The sequence below is a fragment of the Varroa destructor genome, unplaced genomic scaffold, assembly GCF_002443255.2.
Source record: "Varroa destructor unplaced genomic scaffold, Vdes_3.0 BEIS01000002.1, whole genome shotgun sequence".
NCBI classification, from domain to species: domain Eukaryota; kingdom Metazoa; phylum Arthropoda; class Arachnida; order Mesostigmata; family Varroidae; genus Varroa; species Varroa destructor.
The window spans coordinates 12,803,131-12,825,434 of record NW_019211455.1 but is presented as its reverse complement, the minus strand read 5'-3'; the positions used below and the strand labels follow the sequence as shown (position 1 = coordinate 12,825,434).

The window sequence follows — 22,304 nt, the reverse complement described above, 5'->3', positions numbered from 1 at the left end:
TTAAATGGGATGCAAAATATGGCACGATACGCCATGATTTGTTTTGTTTTGTGATTTGCCTCTGACACATGTTACAACCGTCACAAATCTACTGCATCCTGCATGCTTGAAACCCATTTATCTCTGGAGTAATGGACCATAGGTTTGCCAGAGGTGAAGGAAGTAAACTGCAGGCTGCAAACGAAAGTTGAATAAAGAGCTAATGCTGCTATAGGAAAAGCGCATGGAAGATAAATGCAGCCAAACACTTATCGGGACGTTACGTGTTATCTGCCACATAGGTAACTTCGTCGTAATTTATAGAAATTAACAGTGTAGTACAGCATGTATCTATAGCGTATTTCGTAGCAAGCGGACGACGCCAGTTCTAGTCAAATGTTGCCAAATGGAACCTGCTACGTAGGAAATCGGCATGACGCTATGTGGGGAATTCTTCTAGCTCGTTAATGGCTATATTGGTACGCGAACAACGGGAGTGACATTGTCGATCGAAGTACTTACATTGTACCCAGTAGACCTATCCGACCATGTTAGAAGTTCGACAGCTTTTCACCTTTGCCAGAAAGTCATGTGTAGCAAACAGACAATTTTGTCTACTGAACAAAAACCTGAGATAAGATTAAATCCGTGAGCCAGAACGGGGTCGAGGCATGAGAGCACCATTAGCTAACACATAATGTGATAAAGTGATCATCACATTTTAGAGGAATCAGTTTGCGGGTATACTAAAATACAACATTAGCTGAGAGTAGAATTATTTCAACCATATTTTCTGCTAAAGAGCTTATACCGGTCATGCATGATGAAACTGCGTCTTCCACGCTTTGTTTTTCTGTTTCTGAGGGAAAGATCTGTTTCCGTCCATTTAGAGGATTAAATAGAACGAAACGATGCAACAGGTTCATCTTTAAGCGTCAAATGTCGTTTGACACAGGCTGCGAGAACATATTGGAACGTAACATAAGATACAATGGCAGATAAATGTAGATAGTAGCTTTATAGTTAGAGCTGGTATAATAATTTCCATTATGTGAGAAGTACGGTTGCGTTATTTGAGTACATCACAATGCATGATGTCGCTGGTTAATGAATGAGCTATGTTGTTGAAAGTTTTATTATATTTATTTATATTTTCTACATGTATTCGCTATGCAGTTGATCCGTGAGCTCTTCTGTTTAGTCAGGTCGTTCCGTGCCATGTTGTAACTTAGATTACGTCGTTGATATATTTCTATACGGACACGTTCCAACCAGGCGTAATTGCGCTAGATATTCAGTAAGCGTAGACTTCAATAACAGTTTCAAATTCGTTCGCCGTAACACCTTAAAACGCATCTTTATACTTGAAAACGTATTTTTTCGCATCCTACTATATTAAAGTCTCATTTTGCTTTGAGACATGCCACAAAATAGTATACTTCCTAGAATGATGTGGTTCCGCGTTGAACGTATTGCTCTTTGTTTGAGCACAGACAGATCCTAGCTCAGATCGTCGAAGAGTTGAAATACCCGTCAGGCTCCAAGTAATCGCAGGCATGATCCACTTATAGACGGTACATAAAAGTACCACCGTGAGCAATTCCACGGTTGGCAACAGTTGACATTTACGACATAACGAATATAGGACCAGAGACTTTTGACGTTAAATACTGTACGCTTTGGCCCGAACGGCGCAAAGGTAGATAAAAGCGATTCATTTGCCCTATTTTTACCCGATACTCCTGTGTTGTACCTATACAGGAACGCATGCGCTTCTAGTCGAATCTCCTCGGATGTCCTTTTACTCCATCCTATATCGGCCCGGCCTACTCTGCTGTCCTGATTGTTTTAACGGACCATGATTTATTCCTTTGACATCTCCGCAAGGATTTTTGGAACATTCAAGAAGTTGAAGTGGCACGACTGGAATGAGTAGGATGTTAAAACTATGATAATGACCAAAACAACGGAGTGTTCGACGGCGAAATTTTGATAAACGTTTATCACAATAACACAGACCGATTGCTCTGGTCACCTATGAAAGAAATGCATTCAGGAATGATTCTGTTACCTTTTTCATTAGCTTTAACTGGAAGGAAATGTGAAAGATATACTAGTTGCAGGATTCAGATGATGCGTCTGCGTATCGTATCATGTTTATCGTTTGTGCTATTTTAACTTTGTGACTTTTTTGACAACACAATTAAGCACAAATGGATCGTGCTTCCTTATACGCAATCGATTATCACTTGCCCTTGAATCACTTTCTAGTCAGCTAAAAAACTAAGCTGGTTGTTACAGTAAGTCTGTAGGTGGAAGCTGAGGTCAGAGATTCGAACCTTCGATGAACTTCTCCTTAATTAATTCCCTAATGCTAGTTATGAAAAGCGACAGAAGTTCAACAAAAAAACACTACGATTAGAGGGCGCCGCTTGCTTTTCGATGCCGTATATACTTAGTAGATAACTTGAATTCCAATAAAAAAAAGCATAAATTGGCAGATGAAACATTTTTTACAAATATTGCGCGTTCCACATGCATTACCCTGATTTAACTAGAACTATTTCTATACTATGTGTATTTTGCTCTACTTAACTTTAATTGCGCATGGCATAGCTTACATTTGCGCCTAACAGCTGAGGTGTTTGGGGTCACTTACTCCCACTGATATGGAGCGTATCTATTCAGCCGGCAACAAATCGCGGCTTTGCTGATATCACGTCGTCATCGTGATCGTGATCGTCGTGCGTGGTGATGAACGCACTTTTCTATTACCTTACTTCGGTTCAATGTCACCACTTTCATAAATCCCTCTAAAGCTAAACAATGTTGCGTACAAACCTGTTGAAGTCGCGCACTAAGAAAGACCCGCTCAGTCAAACTGGGTTTTGAAAACCGAAAAAGTTCAATAACGCTATGAGTTGGACGGCCATACCTAACCCGTGTCACCTGGAATGTACGAGATATAAAACATAATCCCACTGCTGCCCAGCATTTAGCTTATCGCCGCCGGCTACTGAATCGATCGATGTAAGCCTTGCTTGTTTATTCGACTACAGAGCTAAACGACATATATTTGTATTGCGTATCTTTCTTTCCCAGCCATCCGTCATTTTCGTAACTGTAGCGGAAGCAGTAACAACAGGCGTTGCCTTACGGGCTATGGAGGCCTACTGCTGCCGAGAAAAACCAATGTTCACTTGACCTTAACCGTATAGAAAAATACGATCGTGATACCATCCGATCCTACAGCTACCGGCTGTTCATTAAACTTTCCGAAACAAGCGGCTCAGACATTTTACAAAACAATGAAATGTTCTCGCAATACCACTTGATTTTCCCCATAGCATATTAAAACCTTCGATACTTTGGAAGTAGATGCAAACGAGCAACTACAGGTCGCTCGTTCCTCAGTTCGACACATACACGGGGGAGGGTCTTTGTTGGAGGCTTAAGCTCGGTCAGAATAGACGAAGCTAGGGATATCGAAAAAGCAAAACACTTGGGGGTGATACCCACGAACGAAAAGGCCAACGGCACATTATTTACGAAACCACTTATCACGCAAACATTGCTTTTGTGAGTTGTCTCCGCAGTACCATCAACGGTAGATCTGCAAGAAAAAAAACTACCTTGTGGACATTTGAAGATCTCATTGATGTGTGCGAGTTAAGGCTTTTGAAATTCTGACGTCATCGACTCCTTGGCTTCATCTGCATCCGTGGATCATCGTCTATCAGAAATTGGTAGGGAATCGTTATCAAAACTTTCTCGGCCCTGTTCGCTCCTGTATGTATGCGTGTTTTGGTACATACGTGCGGTGTGGATATTCTTATCTATAGAACAGCACAATGTACGTGCAGAACGAAGAGCTTACCTATATCAGATGCAAAGCCATTAGTCATCTCGTCACTGGTACTAGCAACAAAACTGACCTCGCGTATTTGCCTGCATGTGGCCGTATGTTCAGTACGAGCATCAGGCTATCCTTTTATCGACATTTGGGAAGCGGGTTCCGCGCACTGCTGTTGGCTAGCTTATTTCTACTGGCCGTCGGATATTTTTATGCAACAAAACAGTAGCAAAGTTATGTAGCTTGTCAAACCTTAATTAACTTCATCTTGGGTTAATTGATTTTTTTGATATATACTGAGTGGAGCGATAGACATTCGACAGTCCGAGAGCCTCTACATGTTTTCTCGCTTTTCCCTGAAACCTGGCTTAAGCCAGAGAGCACAGCCAGGTCATTTTTTTGTCTATGCAAATCTTTTCACAACAGCCTTTATTTGGGTCTAACTGGACAAAGGCGTGCCAGGCAGTTCCGTCCGTGGCTTCACGCAGTGAGCATAATACCTTGTTTCCGTTCCTAAACGATTATTTAAATGGTACATGGTACATTGTTCTTGTATGAACGGGTCACGAAAATGTTGCGACACGAAATTTTCACGCTGATCGCGTATTAGCGCCTACTTCTTCACCTAGTTCCAAAATTCTCCAAGAGCCAAACTAACGTGAGGACGTTCATATTGTCTTTTAAAAACACTTTGCAAAGGCACTCAGTAAACAGTATCATATGAGTTTTCTCAACTGTAAAAAAAAAAAACAATACAGGGAAGTTTTTACGAACGCTTGTGAGACAGTAACACTATTAACCCTGAGTGTGCTAATCGATTTTGTTTTTATTTCGTCACATATCTCAAAGGTGCAATACTTTGTTACTGGAAAGCCTTCTTTTGGTTCACGGGTTTACGTATTGTAGTCGTTCGGTTTATTCACTAACCCGGTGTTTTGAATGGGTGGCAATCACTTCTTGAAAAATAGAATGCCCATATATAAGAGAACGACACATCGATCGCATCTAAGTGACGAATCGGAAAGACGATTTTCGAAAGAAAAACGTACGACATCGATTACAACCCCAAAGAGTGGCTAAAACTAGAGAATATGGTTTGGATCTCTCATTTTGCTTATAATTTTTTAATACTTTATCATCTGCATGTTGTTATATTGTCACCTTAAATTTGTATATATATAGATATGTAATTAGCCCAGCTTATTTTGAATTTTTTCTTTCCGTGTCAGTCAGGTGATTATCTTTAAATCGGTTTTGGTTTGCTATCTAATATCGCTATAATTTTTTTGTTATTTGAAATACCGCTTTATTACGACAGGTACTTACAATATAGAAGATATGACTGTTTTAATTTATAAGCGCCTTTGGCTACACGTACCCAATATCCGACATCGACATTTTCATTCCGTATGTATTACAAAACACTATACAGCAAGATCAGCCAGCCGCTTGACGTCTTACTTGGTTAGGATAACCTTAGTTTTATTAAATCGAAAAATTGTCTTCGCCTTCAGCCTTGAAACACATGCGGGTGCGAAAGGCTGGCCTCAAAGGCATCCCGAGTATCGGTTTGGCATTTAAACGGCATTCTATTAAACGGAATGAGCGTTTGTCAGGCTGTCTTAACGGAGATTTTATTGAACCATTTGTCTATAGAAGTACGAGATATAAGTGTATTTATAGAAGAACAAATACGTCAACGCTGCGTACGAGGAGTTATTGCTTGGTTTCAGAACCAGGCGAGATGCTAATAGATATGTAAGGAAAAACAGAAGTGACTATGGCATCATTGTCCTAGTTTCGTCTTTCTCAAGTTCCATTCAGCCCAGGGCGCCGAATGAGTGGGGTTAAACGTAGTCGCGACGGAGGCCTAGAATCAGATCTATGGGCCCATTGTTACAGCAACTTCTCCTATCCTGACATGGTACTGGGGTGAACCGGAAGCCACTGCTGGGAAGGCGTACATTAATAAGAGATCCGTATCAATTAATATTAAGAATTAATCATGCAACTAAACAGGCGAAAAAGGAACAGTGTAACATTGTTACTTTGGCGACCTGGAAGCGAGGAAGGAACGAAGGCCTAGGACTCGACAGCGTTAACAGTGTGCATAACGAAAACAAAGAGCTATTAGACGAGAAAGCTATTAGGGACCAATTGGGTGAGTCTGATAATAAAATGATGTCTGCGAACACGACAAAAATCAGACGCATTGATGTCGGAAAATGGGAGTAGACTGAAAAGAAGCGGAGCACACGTCGTTTGCTCGGGAAGGAGAGAAGCAGTAAGTGAGTTCAACGAGGACTAGGGCGACAGTCGAAGGCCGCATTAAAGTTGCGACAAGCCGTACCAGCAACAAGAGGTTTCAGCTAATTTTGACATGAAAGACACAACTCGAACTGAGCTAGGACATTGGAGAGCACTCGAAACGGCTTATTTCAACGACACCCCGGAACAACATGCAAATTTAGACGAATCGTAGGTCAAAACGATGGGCCTAAGTTCGCTTGTCATTGAACGAATGACTTACGTTGCTTAGAATATATTGTAATTTTATATTACGCATCAAACCGCTGTTGTTCTTATTGTTGTTGACAGTTTTGGATTCCAATTCTAAAGTTACCAATCTAGCACGAAGGACGCATCTGAATGACGAGATCTATTGATATCGATCTGTTTAATCGTAAACACAGTTTTTACATCAGTTGCGTTTATGGTTAAATATGATTATTATGGCATTGCCTCATCGTTAGAAGTTTAAATCGTAGCTATGATTTTGAGGGAGTATATATCTATATATATTCTTTTTTGTATTTGTACAATATATATATATTGTTTAACAAAACTTTCGACTCTTACAGGATTAAGGTCCCTTGCCACTTCCCCTAAAGCTTATTTTATTGTATGAAATTCCCTGGGGGGAGGTTTTTAGTTGTATACTGTCAAGTCGCCCCACAAAGACGTTGGCCTTTGAAGGAATGCTAATAAAGGGAAAGGGACAGTAAAAGGCGATTGTCTTTATCGGAACAAACAATAACAATCAGATGAGGGGGTCATGCTTTATCACATGGAAGCTCTAACCTTTTGGGACAGCCTACTGGTGAATTAGGATAGTTTGGTAAGAACGCAACGTTTTTTTGACGTCTATCATGCCAAAAAATTATGAATACGGAATAGTACTGATAAAAGTCCGTCTCAGATACAGCGAACGTTCGAAGATATGCGTCTTTTTACGTTAGGGTCGAACAAATTCGACTGAGGTGTAATTTTGTTCTATAATGCTAACTTGGTTGAAGTTTGTTAGCACTTACTTTTCCATTGGAAATTGGAGATTTCACTTTATTCCAATATGTCCAGTTTCATAATGTGTTCGATTCTGTTGCTTGACCGCATAATAAGCCTAGCCTTGAAAATGCCGAAGAAGCGATATTTTTTGGCCCCATGAGTACACCAGTAAATTATAACATGTATCTTACCAGATCCAGTTCCGCAAAAGTTCCGATAAAATGACGGATTTTCTTTTTTTTCTAGGATAATGTACAATGAGCTAAAATTTGTTAAAAAAATACCTTTTGACAGTTGTCGGTCAGCGGTTCAGCCGGTAACAGGCCGCTAACGACGAAATGCGAAAACGAATTACGAGTTGGGTAGAGGACAAAATCTGTGATCCTAAAAGCTTTCTGCTACTCGAACGATGACCAAAATAACAGCATTGACATTTAAATCTCTCAATCTAAGTAGTCACAGACCCAAGCTGAACGCATCATGCCTCTTTCTGGAAGCTGTCACGAGATTACGAGCTGGAGACGAGAACTTTACAGTTCGAATCCTAGCCATGTTACCTTGGACGACGCGACATCGAACGAATTTAGCATTCACCGTCTGGATCTGTCCGGGCTATTGTCGTTGGCTATAGTTTAGCTGAAGTTCATCCGTACGATCGATTCTGTTTCGTTAATTACTTTTATGAATTAGGCAGGCTGCGGGTGATTTCAACGGAGATACTGAATGAGATAATCCGATTTGTACATACGTTATCATAATTAACCTAATACACTAGGCGCAATCTCAATCGCATGAAGCTAGCCCTAATCTTGTTTTACGTTTCAAAACACCGATGTCTCAAACACCGGTGAGGTAAGTCTTCTTTCTAAGGAAGCCTACATACGTACATAACAATAATTTATACCAGACTCCTCATTATTAATAGAGCTTGTGTTCGTTGATAATAGATCTTGCAAACTATTGATTCATATTAAAATAGCGTTTGCTTACTGGCCTACACTACCCTTACTAATGAACCTATCATTGTTATTTAGTTTTCAGAGTTACTCTAAACGTTCGAACTCCGTTCACGTAGCGTCGTACAGCACCCATCAAGTTCTGCGTGCGCGAAAAGTCAATAAGAGGATTTCCCAAGCAACAATGTTGGACCTCAGTCGTGCTCTGTTTGCTTTCGGCGTTGCGATGACTCTGCTGGCGGTCACCTATACTCTAGCCTCTCCAATAGGTTAGGATCACTTCTTGATTGTATAATGATATTAATAGTATCTTAGACGCGCCAATAGTTCACGAAAAGACCCTGTTGATTGGATTCGGGTAGAAATTACGTTTTGTCTAATTTGTTTTTTTTATTAGGACTGAGATGTCTATAAAGTACGGAAGCAATCTTCGGATTAACACTGGCTTAAAATCAACTAACTCACAAGCAACGAAATTCCTGAAACTACCATATGTTCGACGATAAATTTACATTTCTGTATTGTATAGGGATTAATTTTGCGTTACAGATATTTTTTATCGGCAGAGTACCTTACAGAGTGATCGAAAATTACCGACTGTTATGTTGCAGAGTTTGAGGTTGCGGGGGGCCAAGGTTCGTTTGGTGATGGCCAGGGCATCCAGAAGAGATATTCCGAGTTTCTCGGTGGACCTGGAAAAAGGTCCATAGACACAGCAGACGAGATGCTTCAGAAGAGGTAGAAACAAAATTCAGTCAGTCAACCTTCTAAGAAAGCTTAGTCACTTTCAATCCAAAATGTTTTATTTGATCAGCGTATTTTTATACCCATAAAAGCATCCGAATGGTGAAGTTGTGAGAGAAGATCATTCATTTAAGACGTGTACCAACTAATTTCCTACAGTAGTAACTTCATACACCTGCAATGATATTACCGTGCTATGCTGGCCATTCGCAAGAGGCCATCGGCCAGATGAAAATGAAATCATCATATATATAATATGATCCTTTTGCGAAAAGGACGTAAAAGCAGACGTCAAGATTAGCCGTAACAACCAACAAATTCAGTTGTTCCTATATGTCGCGTGGGCAATCGGCTTAATGTAATATAAAATGATCTTAGCAGTTGCTGGAAGAGCTATGTTAACAGGTTAGTAGAAAACACGTCTTAAAAGTTGCGTGCGAGATGACTCCGAGTAACTTTCATATCGTTTTTCTTTCAAATATCTTGGTACTTCCTTTGCACGCTAAAGAAGATCCTCGATAACTTGATGTCTCCACAGTGTTTGCAGGATGCTATGAAAGTGGCTCCGCCTAGCGAGAGCAACAAGTAACGGCCGTTACCCGCTATGACAATTCAGTCCCGTTCACTGTTCGCTCCATGAGAAGAGCAAATGAATTCTCGATGGTGGCTACACTTTAGCCATTTTACCGGACATGTCTATTAAGAGTAGTAAAACATTCTTTACTAATAATTTGCATGTTTTTTTTTTTTTAGCATAGAGGCTATCATCAAATAGGCACAACTTCAAGAACGACTTCTTTGAGCACCAAACGAATCACCTGAACGATTTTGTGCGTGGGGAGAGTAAGTTGGATAGCGCAAAGCGCTTCGATTTGGTCGAAGCGTATCTGTTTGGTGCATTTGTATTTTGCCCACTGATATTTAAAACGTACAAGGTCGAGCATGAGTTGCCCACCACTTATCGTAACTATTAAAATTAGTTGTAATTGACTGTTACCTAATAGGGATTCTCCCTATACTGCTCAACGTCAACGACGTGACTGCAGGTGTCGATCCCCTGAGAGTAGTTATCATATCTGATATAGCATGGTAAATACCTACACGGTTTTCATATGCCAAACCTACCCATCAATATCCGTATATGACGAACTCAATTGACAGACCTTACAGTTCGATCATCAAATATTTATTAGCTCGGATATGAAGGAAAAAGCATGCTCGATCCCTCCTGTGCTTTATTGTGATTCTGTACCTTTGCAAACGGGTAGACGTATACGAGAAGGCAAACATTGATAAACCGAGTCACATCTCTAGAGTATAATTATATATATATATATATATAGTCAAAATTGTGCTTTCGTCCAGATGTTAAGTACGTAGAGGTTTCCGCTATTTGAAATTATATATATATATATATATTCTAAATTCGGCTAAAAACTCTTACGCGATTCTTTGCACTCTCTCAAAGATAACAATATGTTCGAATACTGGGACGCAAAAAGACGGGCTGCCGGTAAGATTATGTAATTAAATAAAATACAAACATTTTATAGAAGGTATTACTAATCTTATGTTTTATGTTAACTAAATTAAAGTTAAGTAAATGTTACATATGGTAAACCGGTATATATATATCGCTAAACAATGGTTTTTTCTACGCTTCTAGGTACTCGGAATTCCTGGGGGGTCCTGGAAAGCGCTACTCCGAGTTCCTTGGTGGACCGGGAAAACGGAATCGTCAGGAAAATCTACGCAACATGGCCAAAGCACGCGAGGCTCTTCGAATGATTCTATCAGGCCGTGCCCTGGACCTCGATGACAGGAGATAAGAACCTGGCCCTCAAATAAATCATTACTTCACACGTAATCGGGTGTCATGCGCGGGTTGAACGTTGTCAGAGAAGTGAACATCAACAATCTCGTTCGGTGAGACGGCGGAAGAATTAATAACCGTAGTAACCGCCAAACCGACGCTGAATTAAGAGACGCAATGGTCAATAGGACGTTCTCGGTGACCTACAATATAGCAGCGTGTCGGTGGTTGCTAGGTAGATCCTACAATTTATGTGAGTGATGCGTCGCTAGAACGATGAAACAACGAAGAAGTAGAGAGCTTTGGTTAAATCTGACATTGTCTAATGTTTTAAGTCTGTACTGAGACGCGAAACGAATCTATTTAGCGTAACGTGGTAGAAGTAGCAGCATGGCGTTTTTCAATACGATATAACTTGAACATTATCAAAAAAGTTCTGCTTTGCTATCCGTAAACAAGCTTACATTCTATGTCTATTAAATATGTATTATTAAACATGTTCACACTGTAAGAGAACGGGACGAAAGCCAAGCGAGACAGAAGACGTGAGTGGATACGATGGGGCTCACCAGCAAAAAAATTACTATAAAAAATTATCTATCGTTTGATGGGAACAGAAGACGAAAGTCCGTTATAAGCTGGCCGAGTGTCGTTGAGAGGTTGGTGAGTGGAAAGAGGGGGTGTATGTCCTAGGTATGATGGTAAAAGGCATGTCCACTAGTGTCGAGAAGGCCAAGCCTTTCCTCACTTGAACAAGCGGTCTAAGAATGAAACGGGTTCTTTGCCATGACGTAATACCGTTTTCTTTTCTCATAATCGTAATAACAAATCGCTGATATTAATAACAAGGAGAACGTCTATCATTACCATTAATATTATAATAAATAATCTTAACACTACTCTCAATACTGTGTGCATAATGTTATTATAATAATAATAATAGTAATAATTATTATTAGTAGATCTATGGAAAGCAAACGGAAAACAGGATCGTGGCCAATATTGATAGTGGTATTTTCGAACTATATACACCGCGACAAAAAGCGGCCTATTGCTTAAGACGATTATATCGTGTCAGCGGTTGGCTTCGTAAACGGTCTTCTAAATAGACTTAAGATAATACTAATGCATTATGAATAACAGTAGCAAAAAACAAAAACAAAAACACTATCAGTAACAACGATTACAATGCAATATTCTGCGTTTTTTATTTTCGGCGTAAATTCTAAAACGTTCAAGTGTTCTTCATCTTGGAGACTGTGGAAGTTGTTGAGGGGCAATAGAGCGAGAAGGGTCAGCCAGGTTTCAGGATAAAGCGATCAACCGAGGAAGGAAAGAAGCGCGCATACAATCGACTATAATAAATACGAATCTTATTATATGAAGACAACATGTGAGTTTTACTGTTCATTCGTGTGACGTTGGTAGTGTTGTCTATCGACCACTAAATCATCGTTAATTCCGAAATTTTCAGTAATCAAGTAAAGCCAAAAGTCTTTATAAAGACATTTTGATAACGAATGGTGAGACGACAAGACCTAACGAAGAGCGAAACAATAGACATTATAGCGTTCGAAGAAGAATATGAAGAGTAATGACTTACAATGTAATTATAAAACGAAGCGGAATAGCAGATGGAACGGGAGTAACACACACAGCATGATCAAATGTAAGCGTCAAGCTGAAAAAATCAAAATTTATACTTGATAAAATATACTATACAGCTACGCGAGCAACTATAGAACTTATAACAATTCATTCGTCTCGTTAGGCAGACGCAAGTAAAATGGCAATAGCAGTGAGAGGAAGAATAGCAACGACAGCAAAAATATGGCAATAAACGTATCGAAATAGAACGATAACGATGCTAATGGAAGCAGCTAATGGTGAAGCTATCCACCCACAAGCGTATCATGATTCTGGTTTAATGATCGTACCGATAATGCTTAGCATCTATGATGATGATGATGACAACGTAAAATCGAGAGGGAAAATGGCCAACGCCGACAGCCAATAATCACCATCATAACAGTGATAAGTCCGTACGAATCATACGACGAAGTCGCTATCAAGAACAGTAAGATAATTATCATCATCATCTTTAATTGTAATGATGACAGAAGCAAACCAGACATCAACTGTATAATAAAACATCGTCAGCAAAAACCGTGTCATCGTTTATCGTCATTGGTAGAACTGTGGTAACAGGTAGCACTGAAGAGACGTTGCTGTCATCGAGCCCGTTGATACAATTACTCGAGTACAGTCATCTTCCGACAATTCGATAGGCTCAATGTTTTTGCCGAAGAAATGGGGCCATAGAACTGGAACCGAGGAACCGTCTTCAACGGCCAGATCTAGAACCTGTCGCCTCCTCTTGTCACGCATTACGTTGCGCGATCCACGCAACTACCTGCAGATCGAAAGCAGATGTCTCCCGCTATCTATCTCGCTTATGGGTTTCGGACACATGTCCGCTGTCTTCTAATCTACGTACAGAGAAATAACGTTAACGAAGGCGTGAGCAAAAGGTCATTCAGTTAGCTCAATGTTCCAGAAATACTTCGATTTGCGTCTTGCCTCTACGCAGCCCCTTTTCTTCTCTGTCGACCTCCCACCAACGGTAATACTAGTAGCAGTAGTCTCGCTATGGGATGCCAACTGTCAGAGGCTATCCCACCAAACAAAATAGCAAATGAAGCCGGGGCTGCTGAAGTCTCGTCCCAACAATAAGTTCCCGTCCGGTGTTCTTTGGCGTAAAAGAGGTAGGAAACATCTTTTAACTATTGTTGGCATTGTTATTACTATGCCTGCATTCATAGCCTTTCTATACACTACGAAATGGTGTGGGGCTAAGGGAATCCGGCAACAGTTCGGCCGATCACACCACCCACCGCCACACTATAATCTTAATAGCGTCTTTTCTTTATCGCCTTATTTTTTCTTTCTCTCTGTACCCTGTAAAAAGGTATAGCGTTAGTAAAGTCACGAAGTATGTACAGTCATTATTAATGGTACAGCGATGGATGATTACCGAAAAAAAAAACGTAGAGTGAGACGGTCAGGTGGCTTGGCTCGCTTTATGGTCAAGGTGTCTGAAGGTCAGCAATCCTAAAGGCAGTAATAAAATGGCTACCTATTAAAACGAAGAACGGCTGACAATTAATCGTTAAACGCAGATTGTTGCGTCGTGTTGGTTTATGGCTGAATAAGCTTCTAGACGAATGTGTGGAAACGAAAAATAGTGGAACCTTCTAAAAGTAAGACTACAAAAATACAATCAATAATGGGGACCTCGAAAGATCGAATCTTGCTCATTCGCGTGGTCACTGAAAGCAGACTTTTGGACCGTAATTTTGCCGCGGTGTTAACTAGATCGGTATCCTATGTGGGGCCGCTTTTAAACACAGTGCGATGGAAATACTCAGTTTGCCTTAGTATAATACTAATAATAGATCTAATCTTGATGAATAATGTTTTCTATGCATATAATTTGTATACACTATACATTTGGAGTCAGTTATTTTTTAATTTAAAATGTGCACGTTCAATTAAAATAATGTCGTTTAAGACATAATATCCTACATGCTATTTCAGTGAAGATTTGTGCAACCTTTCCGAAAACCATTCAAGACCCTTTATTTATCAATGCAATCTGAATTTAATTGCAATTACAATGTTTAATTACTTCTTGAATAATCTTTAGTTCTCGAGTTTTACGTCCTGCATAGCTTTTAGCCACAGCTGGCCTGGCAGTCTCGTGCATATGGCCAGATTCGAACCTAAACCACAATGGGTCGTTAAGATTAGGTGACAGATACGTTACCCACTAAGCTACTTTTACAATCATTGCGTACGGTTCATCTTATATTAAAACATCGATTATCAGCGAATTACACTTTAAAACTGATAAAGATAGCGGGTGAAATAAGTGCACTTGCCTCCTTTTTATGATGAAATCAGTCGTTTTTTTTCAGAGTAACACAGACGATTGCCATAGTTCTTTGTTTTTTACAAACAACCACTTAATGTCAAAAAGCAGCGTGTTATTAGAGACGGGTACTCACCGTTGAGCTTCACTTTGACGGGCCCGCTCTGTACGACAAACGTGCTTTGATTTTGAAAAACAAGAAAATACGCGGGAAATTTACATGGAACGGTTCTGCTGATAAAACATTTTCGAAAATGTTTATACTCGCACGCATACGTTTTCAAAGCTCATTATCTTCTAGAGTTTATGCAGATTATTCAGTTTATTGACTTCACAGCTAGAGATTTCGGTAGAAACGACGGAAACGGACCCGAGTAAGCAAGCACGCTCTGTCACTCCAATGTCATGTAAAAGGTAACATTTGATCCAAATCTCTTATATATTTCGTTTTATATTGATGTATTATTATATCGTTAGTATTTCAAACTAAATTTAATTTTTAGTCAGCGCTAAAAAAGTGAGCTATATATACATAGCTGACTTTTCGTGAGGAGATACTCCAGTATTTGAAAATGAGTCATGAGCTCTGTGCTATACAGATTAGAGGAAGATAGAAATGAACACTTACCGAATTTCTGCCTTTGCTTGTCATAGACACAATTCCATTAAATTCACCCCAGAGAAGACAGCCGAATGTTTTCGCTGTAAAATTATCTAGAATATTGCCGTTGTGAGGCTTTACTTCTCGAAGATAGTGAGGAATCAGCGCCTGTCCTCCAGCGAAGTTCGAGGTGTTTTCTTCTTCCATGAAAATTAATTGTTTATGCCTGGATGGGACATTTCCCTCTTTAGCTCATGAGTCATAAGGAATCACCTGTTGGGGGAGTTGGGGTGTGCGTCGCACAAGACTCTACCTTTTCCTCACGAATATCTGAATGTTTTTATTTTATTGTTGTAAAATGCGGCCATGGCATATTTACAGAGTTTGATATAGGTAATGAAATTAGTGTTTTAGTTTTATGTGATAAAAGAACGGCTGCTTTAATTTACAGCCAATTTTTCGATGGCCACAAAATGGTAACTGAATATATATGTATATATATATATATATATATATATATATTGTTATGGTATTATGTTCAGTGAATCTTTTGTGGGATATGTAGAATAGCATTTTCCGTGGAACCAAATATCGAACTGAAATCAAACCCATGAACGACACTGGGTCTGAAGTGTACTTTGGTTTTCTCTGTTGATGATACGTTAACATAGTCAGCGTTGGAACCACTCGAATTTTTTTCCTGAGGTCAGATGTCATCGTTGACAACTTTAAGAAAAGGAAAGTTGTTCTTAGCAGCGTACGTTCACAAGGAAAAAGCAGCACCACAATCAAGTAAGTTAAATTTCGTTGGTCGAATTACAGAGTGGATTTTTCTCAGAAGCTAGAAGGAGAACGAAAAGCGCGTTCATGTTTTAGAGTTTTGTCTGCTGCGTTGACTCATGCCGGGTTTGTTCAAATTACGGGGCCCTAGAGTTCACCCACATAAAACACATAACGCCCAGTTTCAAATGAATACTGGATACGGTCCGGTTCTCAAGCTTCGTCCGTGATAGCAGTCGGAAAATTATTTGAAAGATGTAAAAATGTATCGACTTTAGATGTGCGAGTACTATCGTTTTTACATTGGGCCTTAACATTACATATGTTACATATAAATAAGATACACTACAATGAATATTAAAGGGAAATAATGTTCACGTAACCCATACGACGCTTGTTTATTTCATTCATATCACAGATAGTTAGATGTGACAATATGATTAAACACAAATGGTGTGTTTTTTAAGGCTTTTAGGGTTAAGTTAGGAGAAAAGGTTGTAGTCGACATATTTCAAGTTACTTAGCAAAACTACCAAGTGATTCAGTTAGTTTTTAAACAGAATTCGGCAGGACAAAGTGGTAAATGACCAGGATACAAATGAATCGCCGTCCAACGTTGCGTGTCAGTTTGATTCGCGTGTCCAAACGATATCCAGGGATGATATTCGGATGAAAATATTACGTAGACTTTCCGTTGAGTCGTCGGCAAACTCATTGTAAATTTTTTTCCATCATCAAAATATAATTAAGTTCGATCATTTCGTCTAATAGAAAATGCATGTTTTTCTTTAGTTTTTACAAGGATATTTGTTAATCCCAAAAAGTGTATATTCATTGGACCGTGTCACATCACCTTAAGTAGTTCAATAAGACCCTGTTTATTATAGGTCCGATGCCTTACAAACCTTACGTGAAAGAACAACCGTTCTGCGCTGAGGCTACGCTGATGCTTGCAATCTACATCGAGAGTTTGAAAGGTCAGTAAATCGAGATCAACGCATATTGAGTCGATATTTTCAGCCGGTTCCGCTGACTCAGTCGACTGCTTTAGAGCGGTAAGGCTAACTTCGATTCTATGGTAAAGTTCACAGGACTTGCCTTGCCTTGTTGGGAATTCTGTGTGGACAAACCAGGACAAACGATACATTGCTAAGAACTTATGGATTTCGCCCATGTATATATGTGAATCACCTACATGATGTGATAGGACACGAAAGGTTTGACCTTTTTAAAAACAATTAGAGCATATACATTTCTCACCTTGAAACATTTAACTGCCGTAATAGCAGTTCTTCTGCAAGGCGAAGGGTAACACAATGATGCAATATTGAAATACCCGATGAATCGGGACTCTACGGCCTAGGTAGGGCTTGACTGTTCGGGTAGGCGTACATTAACGGAAATCGTTTATTTGTTTTAATTTGTAGGTTCCATTATTTCGAGACTGTGGACGCACGCGCCAGCAAATTCGGGCTACCTCAGGCGAATGGAAGTAGTCGAATGCCTTGAGGATTTAACTTCTAAACAGAAATAACTGCTTGATCTCTTTTTCTATTCTAGATAGAAACTATTACTCATCATACTGAGTCTTATTTTAGAAACGTTTCAAATAGTTTTGAGTAGCTTTGTATCACATATATATATATATATATATATATATAGATAGTAGACAGGTCGAATTAAATATCCAAAATGTTGTTTGTCTCTGCTCCTAAAGTACTTAATTTAAGCAGCACAGCATTTACATCATTTTTATGTTACAGGCCAAATTGATTTTCTAGATGAAAGCTTTCTCCGTCATTTAAGGCTACCGCAACATGTTTATACACGCCTAAATGTATATTTCCTATTGGCGCTTGAGCTACACCACCGATGAGCCTGCTACAAGGGCAATTCTTTCGAAATCTCTACCTAAATCGAAGTTGAGTAAATAGGCGAAGATCGTACAAACGGAAGAGCGTTTCTCACCGAAACTAAGTAGGGTCATATCCGAGTGTGTAGCTTGGGGACGACGGAATGGCTTTAACTACAGCACCGTTAAAGCTTACAACTTTATTTACATCTAGCTTCGTTACTGGTATCCTACCTTTGAGTCTTTCCACAAGAAAACTGCTCGTTTGTCCGCCACCCTATTAGCTTTTGGAGATATCCATTCATAACCATTGTCAGGATACGCATGTCACAAAGAGTAACTGCCATCGTATGTACGTTCTCAATAAAGGCTGAACTACCAAGTGGGGTAAAGAAAAAGGGAGCAAGTCTAGACTGATCATTATGCAAGATATGAGCCTACAGATCGATCAGAGTCTGGATAAAGTTGGCCTACAGTTAAATAAACAATTATTTAGGTCGTATTTTACGTAAAACGTTAGTTATTTTCATTATAAATTGATTCGTTTTTCAATAGATGAATAACAGCTAGGATACCGTTTCGGACCGATGTTACAGAGCAATCGATACAGGGAAAACACAGAAGATGCCATTAAACAGTAATAAGGCTATTTATCGATAAGATCACTACTTAAAAATACGTCTTTTACGTGTATTTTTTTTTTACTGAGAAAAGCTATTGCGTAACCTCTGGGACGTCTTTATTCATATAGTTTTATCCATTTAAAGTTAAACATATATTGACAATAATTTAGGCGTTTTGATGGTTCCATGCGAATCCATTAGAGAATGAGTATCATGAAGTGAATGCCATCTTGCTTGATAACTTTGCGTTGTAATTGTCGCAGTCTGATCAATAATTGTCAGAATTCGTGAGTTGAGCACCGTAGACGATATCTCTATTGGGACGTTCTACATCAGGTAAAAATGGGCCAGCAAGACTTCGGGTTTACTGATCGTTAGGATCAGGTGAAGAGACATCGCCGACCTAAAGTAATCGCTCAATTTTGCGGGATCCTTGCCCGCCAGGACAGATTAATAAATGCTGTTTTTTAACAGCAAATTGCTACAAGCATACTGCAATCTGCAAATAGAAATTTCGTGTGAAGATAGCTACTGTGTTGCTAATTTTTCACCGGTATATGTCGTATATCTAAAGCCAATAAAACCTTAAAGCTTATTATATTAAGTTTGTTCCTCAATACTCTTAAATAGCGCGCTGCTTTTGATTTTTCCCTGAAGGAAAAATGTAGATCTCGATACAAAAATCAGCCGCGAAAATAACCGCTGACTTGTGCGAGATTCAAAGCGTGTGCCTTAATAAACAAATAAAAAATTTACAGCCGATATTCATGTTCTGAGTGTGACATTTGGTGGAGGAGATGCCATAACAATGTACTTCTTTCGAAAAACCCATTGCTAAAGAAGTTTGCTATTCGCTAACTACGGCACCAGTTATTACTAGCCAATCAACGCAAGATCTAATCTTAGGGACACGTGATGATCCATGGTGTAGACAATTATACTTAAGTTAGCCCCGAATAAGCTGCTGTAAATCTGGATTTTAAAATAAAAATTTAGGAATAAACCTAAATAGCCGCCAAATGTCAATTCTTCTGTATGAAACTTTATAGGGTCCAACAAAGTTTCTCATGACACCATCAACTAGCTGACTCGTACCATCAAGACGTCGTTACATGATAAGAAGGAAAATTAAAACCCGTTTTCGGTCCGAGTTCAGGCTGTAGCAGTGGTAAATGCAGGTTACATTCAATCAACATAATCGTGAGGAGTAAAACCTTTACCCCAGTGTTTCATAGCGCCACTCATTTTGCCCCCCTATTGTAATATAGTTGATAGCAGTCATTGTAAAAGGTACTTCTGGCTTACTTTTTTTTGTGTTATTGACGTTTTTGTTCAACATCGCTTGAAATAAAAAATCGAGCGCTGGCCTTTAAAGAGATGATGGGTTAAATTTTGTCAATTCAAACATATGTTACGCATATTAACGTGCTATACATTTATCAAATGAATACTTATTAACTTACAATTATATTACATAATGGCAATGATAACAGTTTTAACATTTGTCAGCTCAAGATCTTCCTAGTTTAGACTGATATCGACCGATAGTAGAACTGGTCATCATTTCGAAAAAAGCACCCCAGAGACAATGAAAAGTCTCGAGTTTTGCTTCCGGTAACGTCCAATGACTTCCGTGGACTATTCCCGGTTTCAATGGCAATTGGGCAAACGTGTGTCATACCACTCATTTAATATTAACTACCACAACTTTTTTTTTTCAAAACGTATTTTCAATTCTTGTTTTGTTCTATTACCATATTGAAAAAAAGGTTTGGCACGATATCCATTCTACCATAAAGATAAAATCCATAAACTGTGTCGCTCTGAAAGGAGGTAATTAGAACTGAAGGACAGAATGCAATCGAAAGGCGTACCTGTTAACTTAGACGCACCATATACACAAGGCTCTCCACCTTTTTTTTTTTTTATACGTTATTATATTGAACCACTGATTGCGAGTGGGTTTAATGGTTATACAGTACAAAATAGGATTATTCATAAAAGTTCATGGCTGATTCAACAAAATGATTACTAATCAAACATAAATAAGCGATAAAATAAACATGAAACGGCCTATAATTAACAATTATACTTGAAACAGGCAGATCCAAGCAGAGATCTGCAGAAAGTGACTGTCTAGGTCACTGTTTCCGTCATGGGAGCCGGATGTGTTGGATATATCGACTCAATAGACACATGATGTTGAACTACACTACCTGTCGATTTAGCGATTTTTTCGATTTTTTTTTTTTCTATTTCTAATACTTATTATTACTAAGCAAAGACTATTTAATAAATCTATATTAAGCAAAATATGGTACATACCAAATGAAGAATCCTTTCGAAGATGCAGACCATGTCTAGGTCACCCGCTTAGCCAACATGCAGCAGGGTTAACCTGAAAGGCGACTCTTCAATCCGAGTGGATGCACAGGAAGTTATACCTTATAAAAATGTCTACATAAAAATATAGTAACCAAGAATAAACACATTCAAAAAAAACATACATAGCAACGGTGTGCCAAGCAACGTCAGGGATACGTGGTTGCTTTTACTTCATACCCGCCATGTAATTTTAGGTCTGTATAAAGTAAACTTTTTTTTCCTATGCTTCGTTTCTAAGTCTGTATATAAATAAAATAGATACTGTCGATAATTTCTTGCTAAGGACAAGCTATATATAAAACATTCCAGTAGAATTTAACGTTGGGTTGATAAGAGACCAAAGTTCCCAGAAATATAACGGCTTAAAATGACCAAGAGGTCCAAAAGGCGTGAAAAGTCGCAAGAAGAGTAATCGTTATAATGTGTCTACAGACCCAATTGACAAGCGATATATTATTATGTTCCAAAGCGGCTGTTAGTTTCTGTATCAAGATCCAGGTGTATAAAAAAAGGCTTTTGACCTATTTTGATACATTTTCTAGCCCTTTCAATCAAAAGCCTATTGAGGAACTGTCGGATTGCCTCATGCAAATCTGCGTGGGACTAATTAAAAACCGCGTGGAAATTGGCAATGGCATAGACGATCGATTTCGGCCAAAAAAAGGTTTGTGATCTTAGCTGAAGTTGGCTTAGCGCAAGGGGTGTAAATAGCAGCTCATGTTCGTAGAGCTTGCTAAAATTACGCATTGTTTTCCATTATGACGAAATTGATGTTTCGCTCAGGTAAGAACAAATTTTCTCTCAATGTTTTGTAATGGAAGATGCAGTCATGCCCGTTACAAAAAAACAGCCCTTATACTGTATGGATTTTACTTTTATCACATCCTGTAGTAGATGCGCCGGCTGTACCTATGGAAAAACTCAGAAGGATTTAGTGTCTTTGAGCCTCTTCCAGGAATGCGCGAAAATGAAGCACCTTCAAAAAACTGGTGGCCGGCTTTGAATATTCATTTGAGATATAATAATATATTGTTTGTTAATTATTACAAGCAGATAATTTGAATAGTAGGACCGGCATCGCCGTAAAGCATTCCATTAGACATGAACTACTACTACTCCAACCACCCAGCTACATATATTTGGAAACTGTCAGTTAGGAAAAATATCTATAAATCACCGAACTTTGAAATGATGAAGAGGTTGTAAGACACTGATGGCGAAAGAGGCACATTTGGTGGCTGTTAGTTTATTCACAGCAGTTTCCGTAAAAGTGTAATGAAACAAAATGCTTGCCTACTGAAGTTAAGGGTACGTTGTCTAGGCCTGAGCCGAACTCAGAGTGATAACAGAGGTGGTAGGAAGGTTAATACCATATGCCAGTTTTGGATAGGACAACCGCAAAGAAGATTTTCGCGGAGATCTTTAAGGAAAGTCTCTCTAGGGTTAAGGGTATACTAACAATGCCCATGAAAAGGCAAATACTTGTACGGCAATAAAACCAA

The 22,304-nt window shown here is 39.1% G+C and overlaps 1 protein-coding gene across 1 annotated transcript in view; it reads left to right on the top strand.

Moving 5' to 3' along the window:
• The window catches only part of LOC111245583 (uncharacterized), a 33,654-nt gene extending 21,634 nt beyond the window's left edge, over positions 1–12,020 (top strand). Inside the window, exons 2-4 of the mRNA XM_022794118.2 lie at positions 8,152–8,342; positions 8,685–8,811; positions 10,484–12,020. Of these exons, the coding sequence (XP_022649853.1) occupies positions 8,258–8,342; positions 8,685–8,811; positions 10,484–10,646 (375 nt within the window). The 5' untranslated portion in view covers positions 8,152–8,257 and the 3' untranslated portion in view covers positions 10,647–12,020. The remainder of the gene's footprint in view (positions 1–8,151; positions 8,343–8,684; positions 8,812–10,483) is intronic.
• Positions 12,021–22,304: the final 10,284 nt, after the last annotated feature.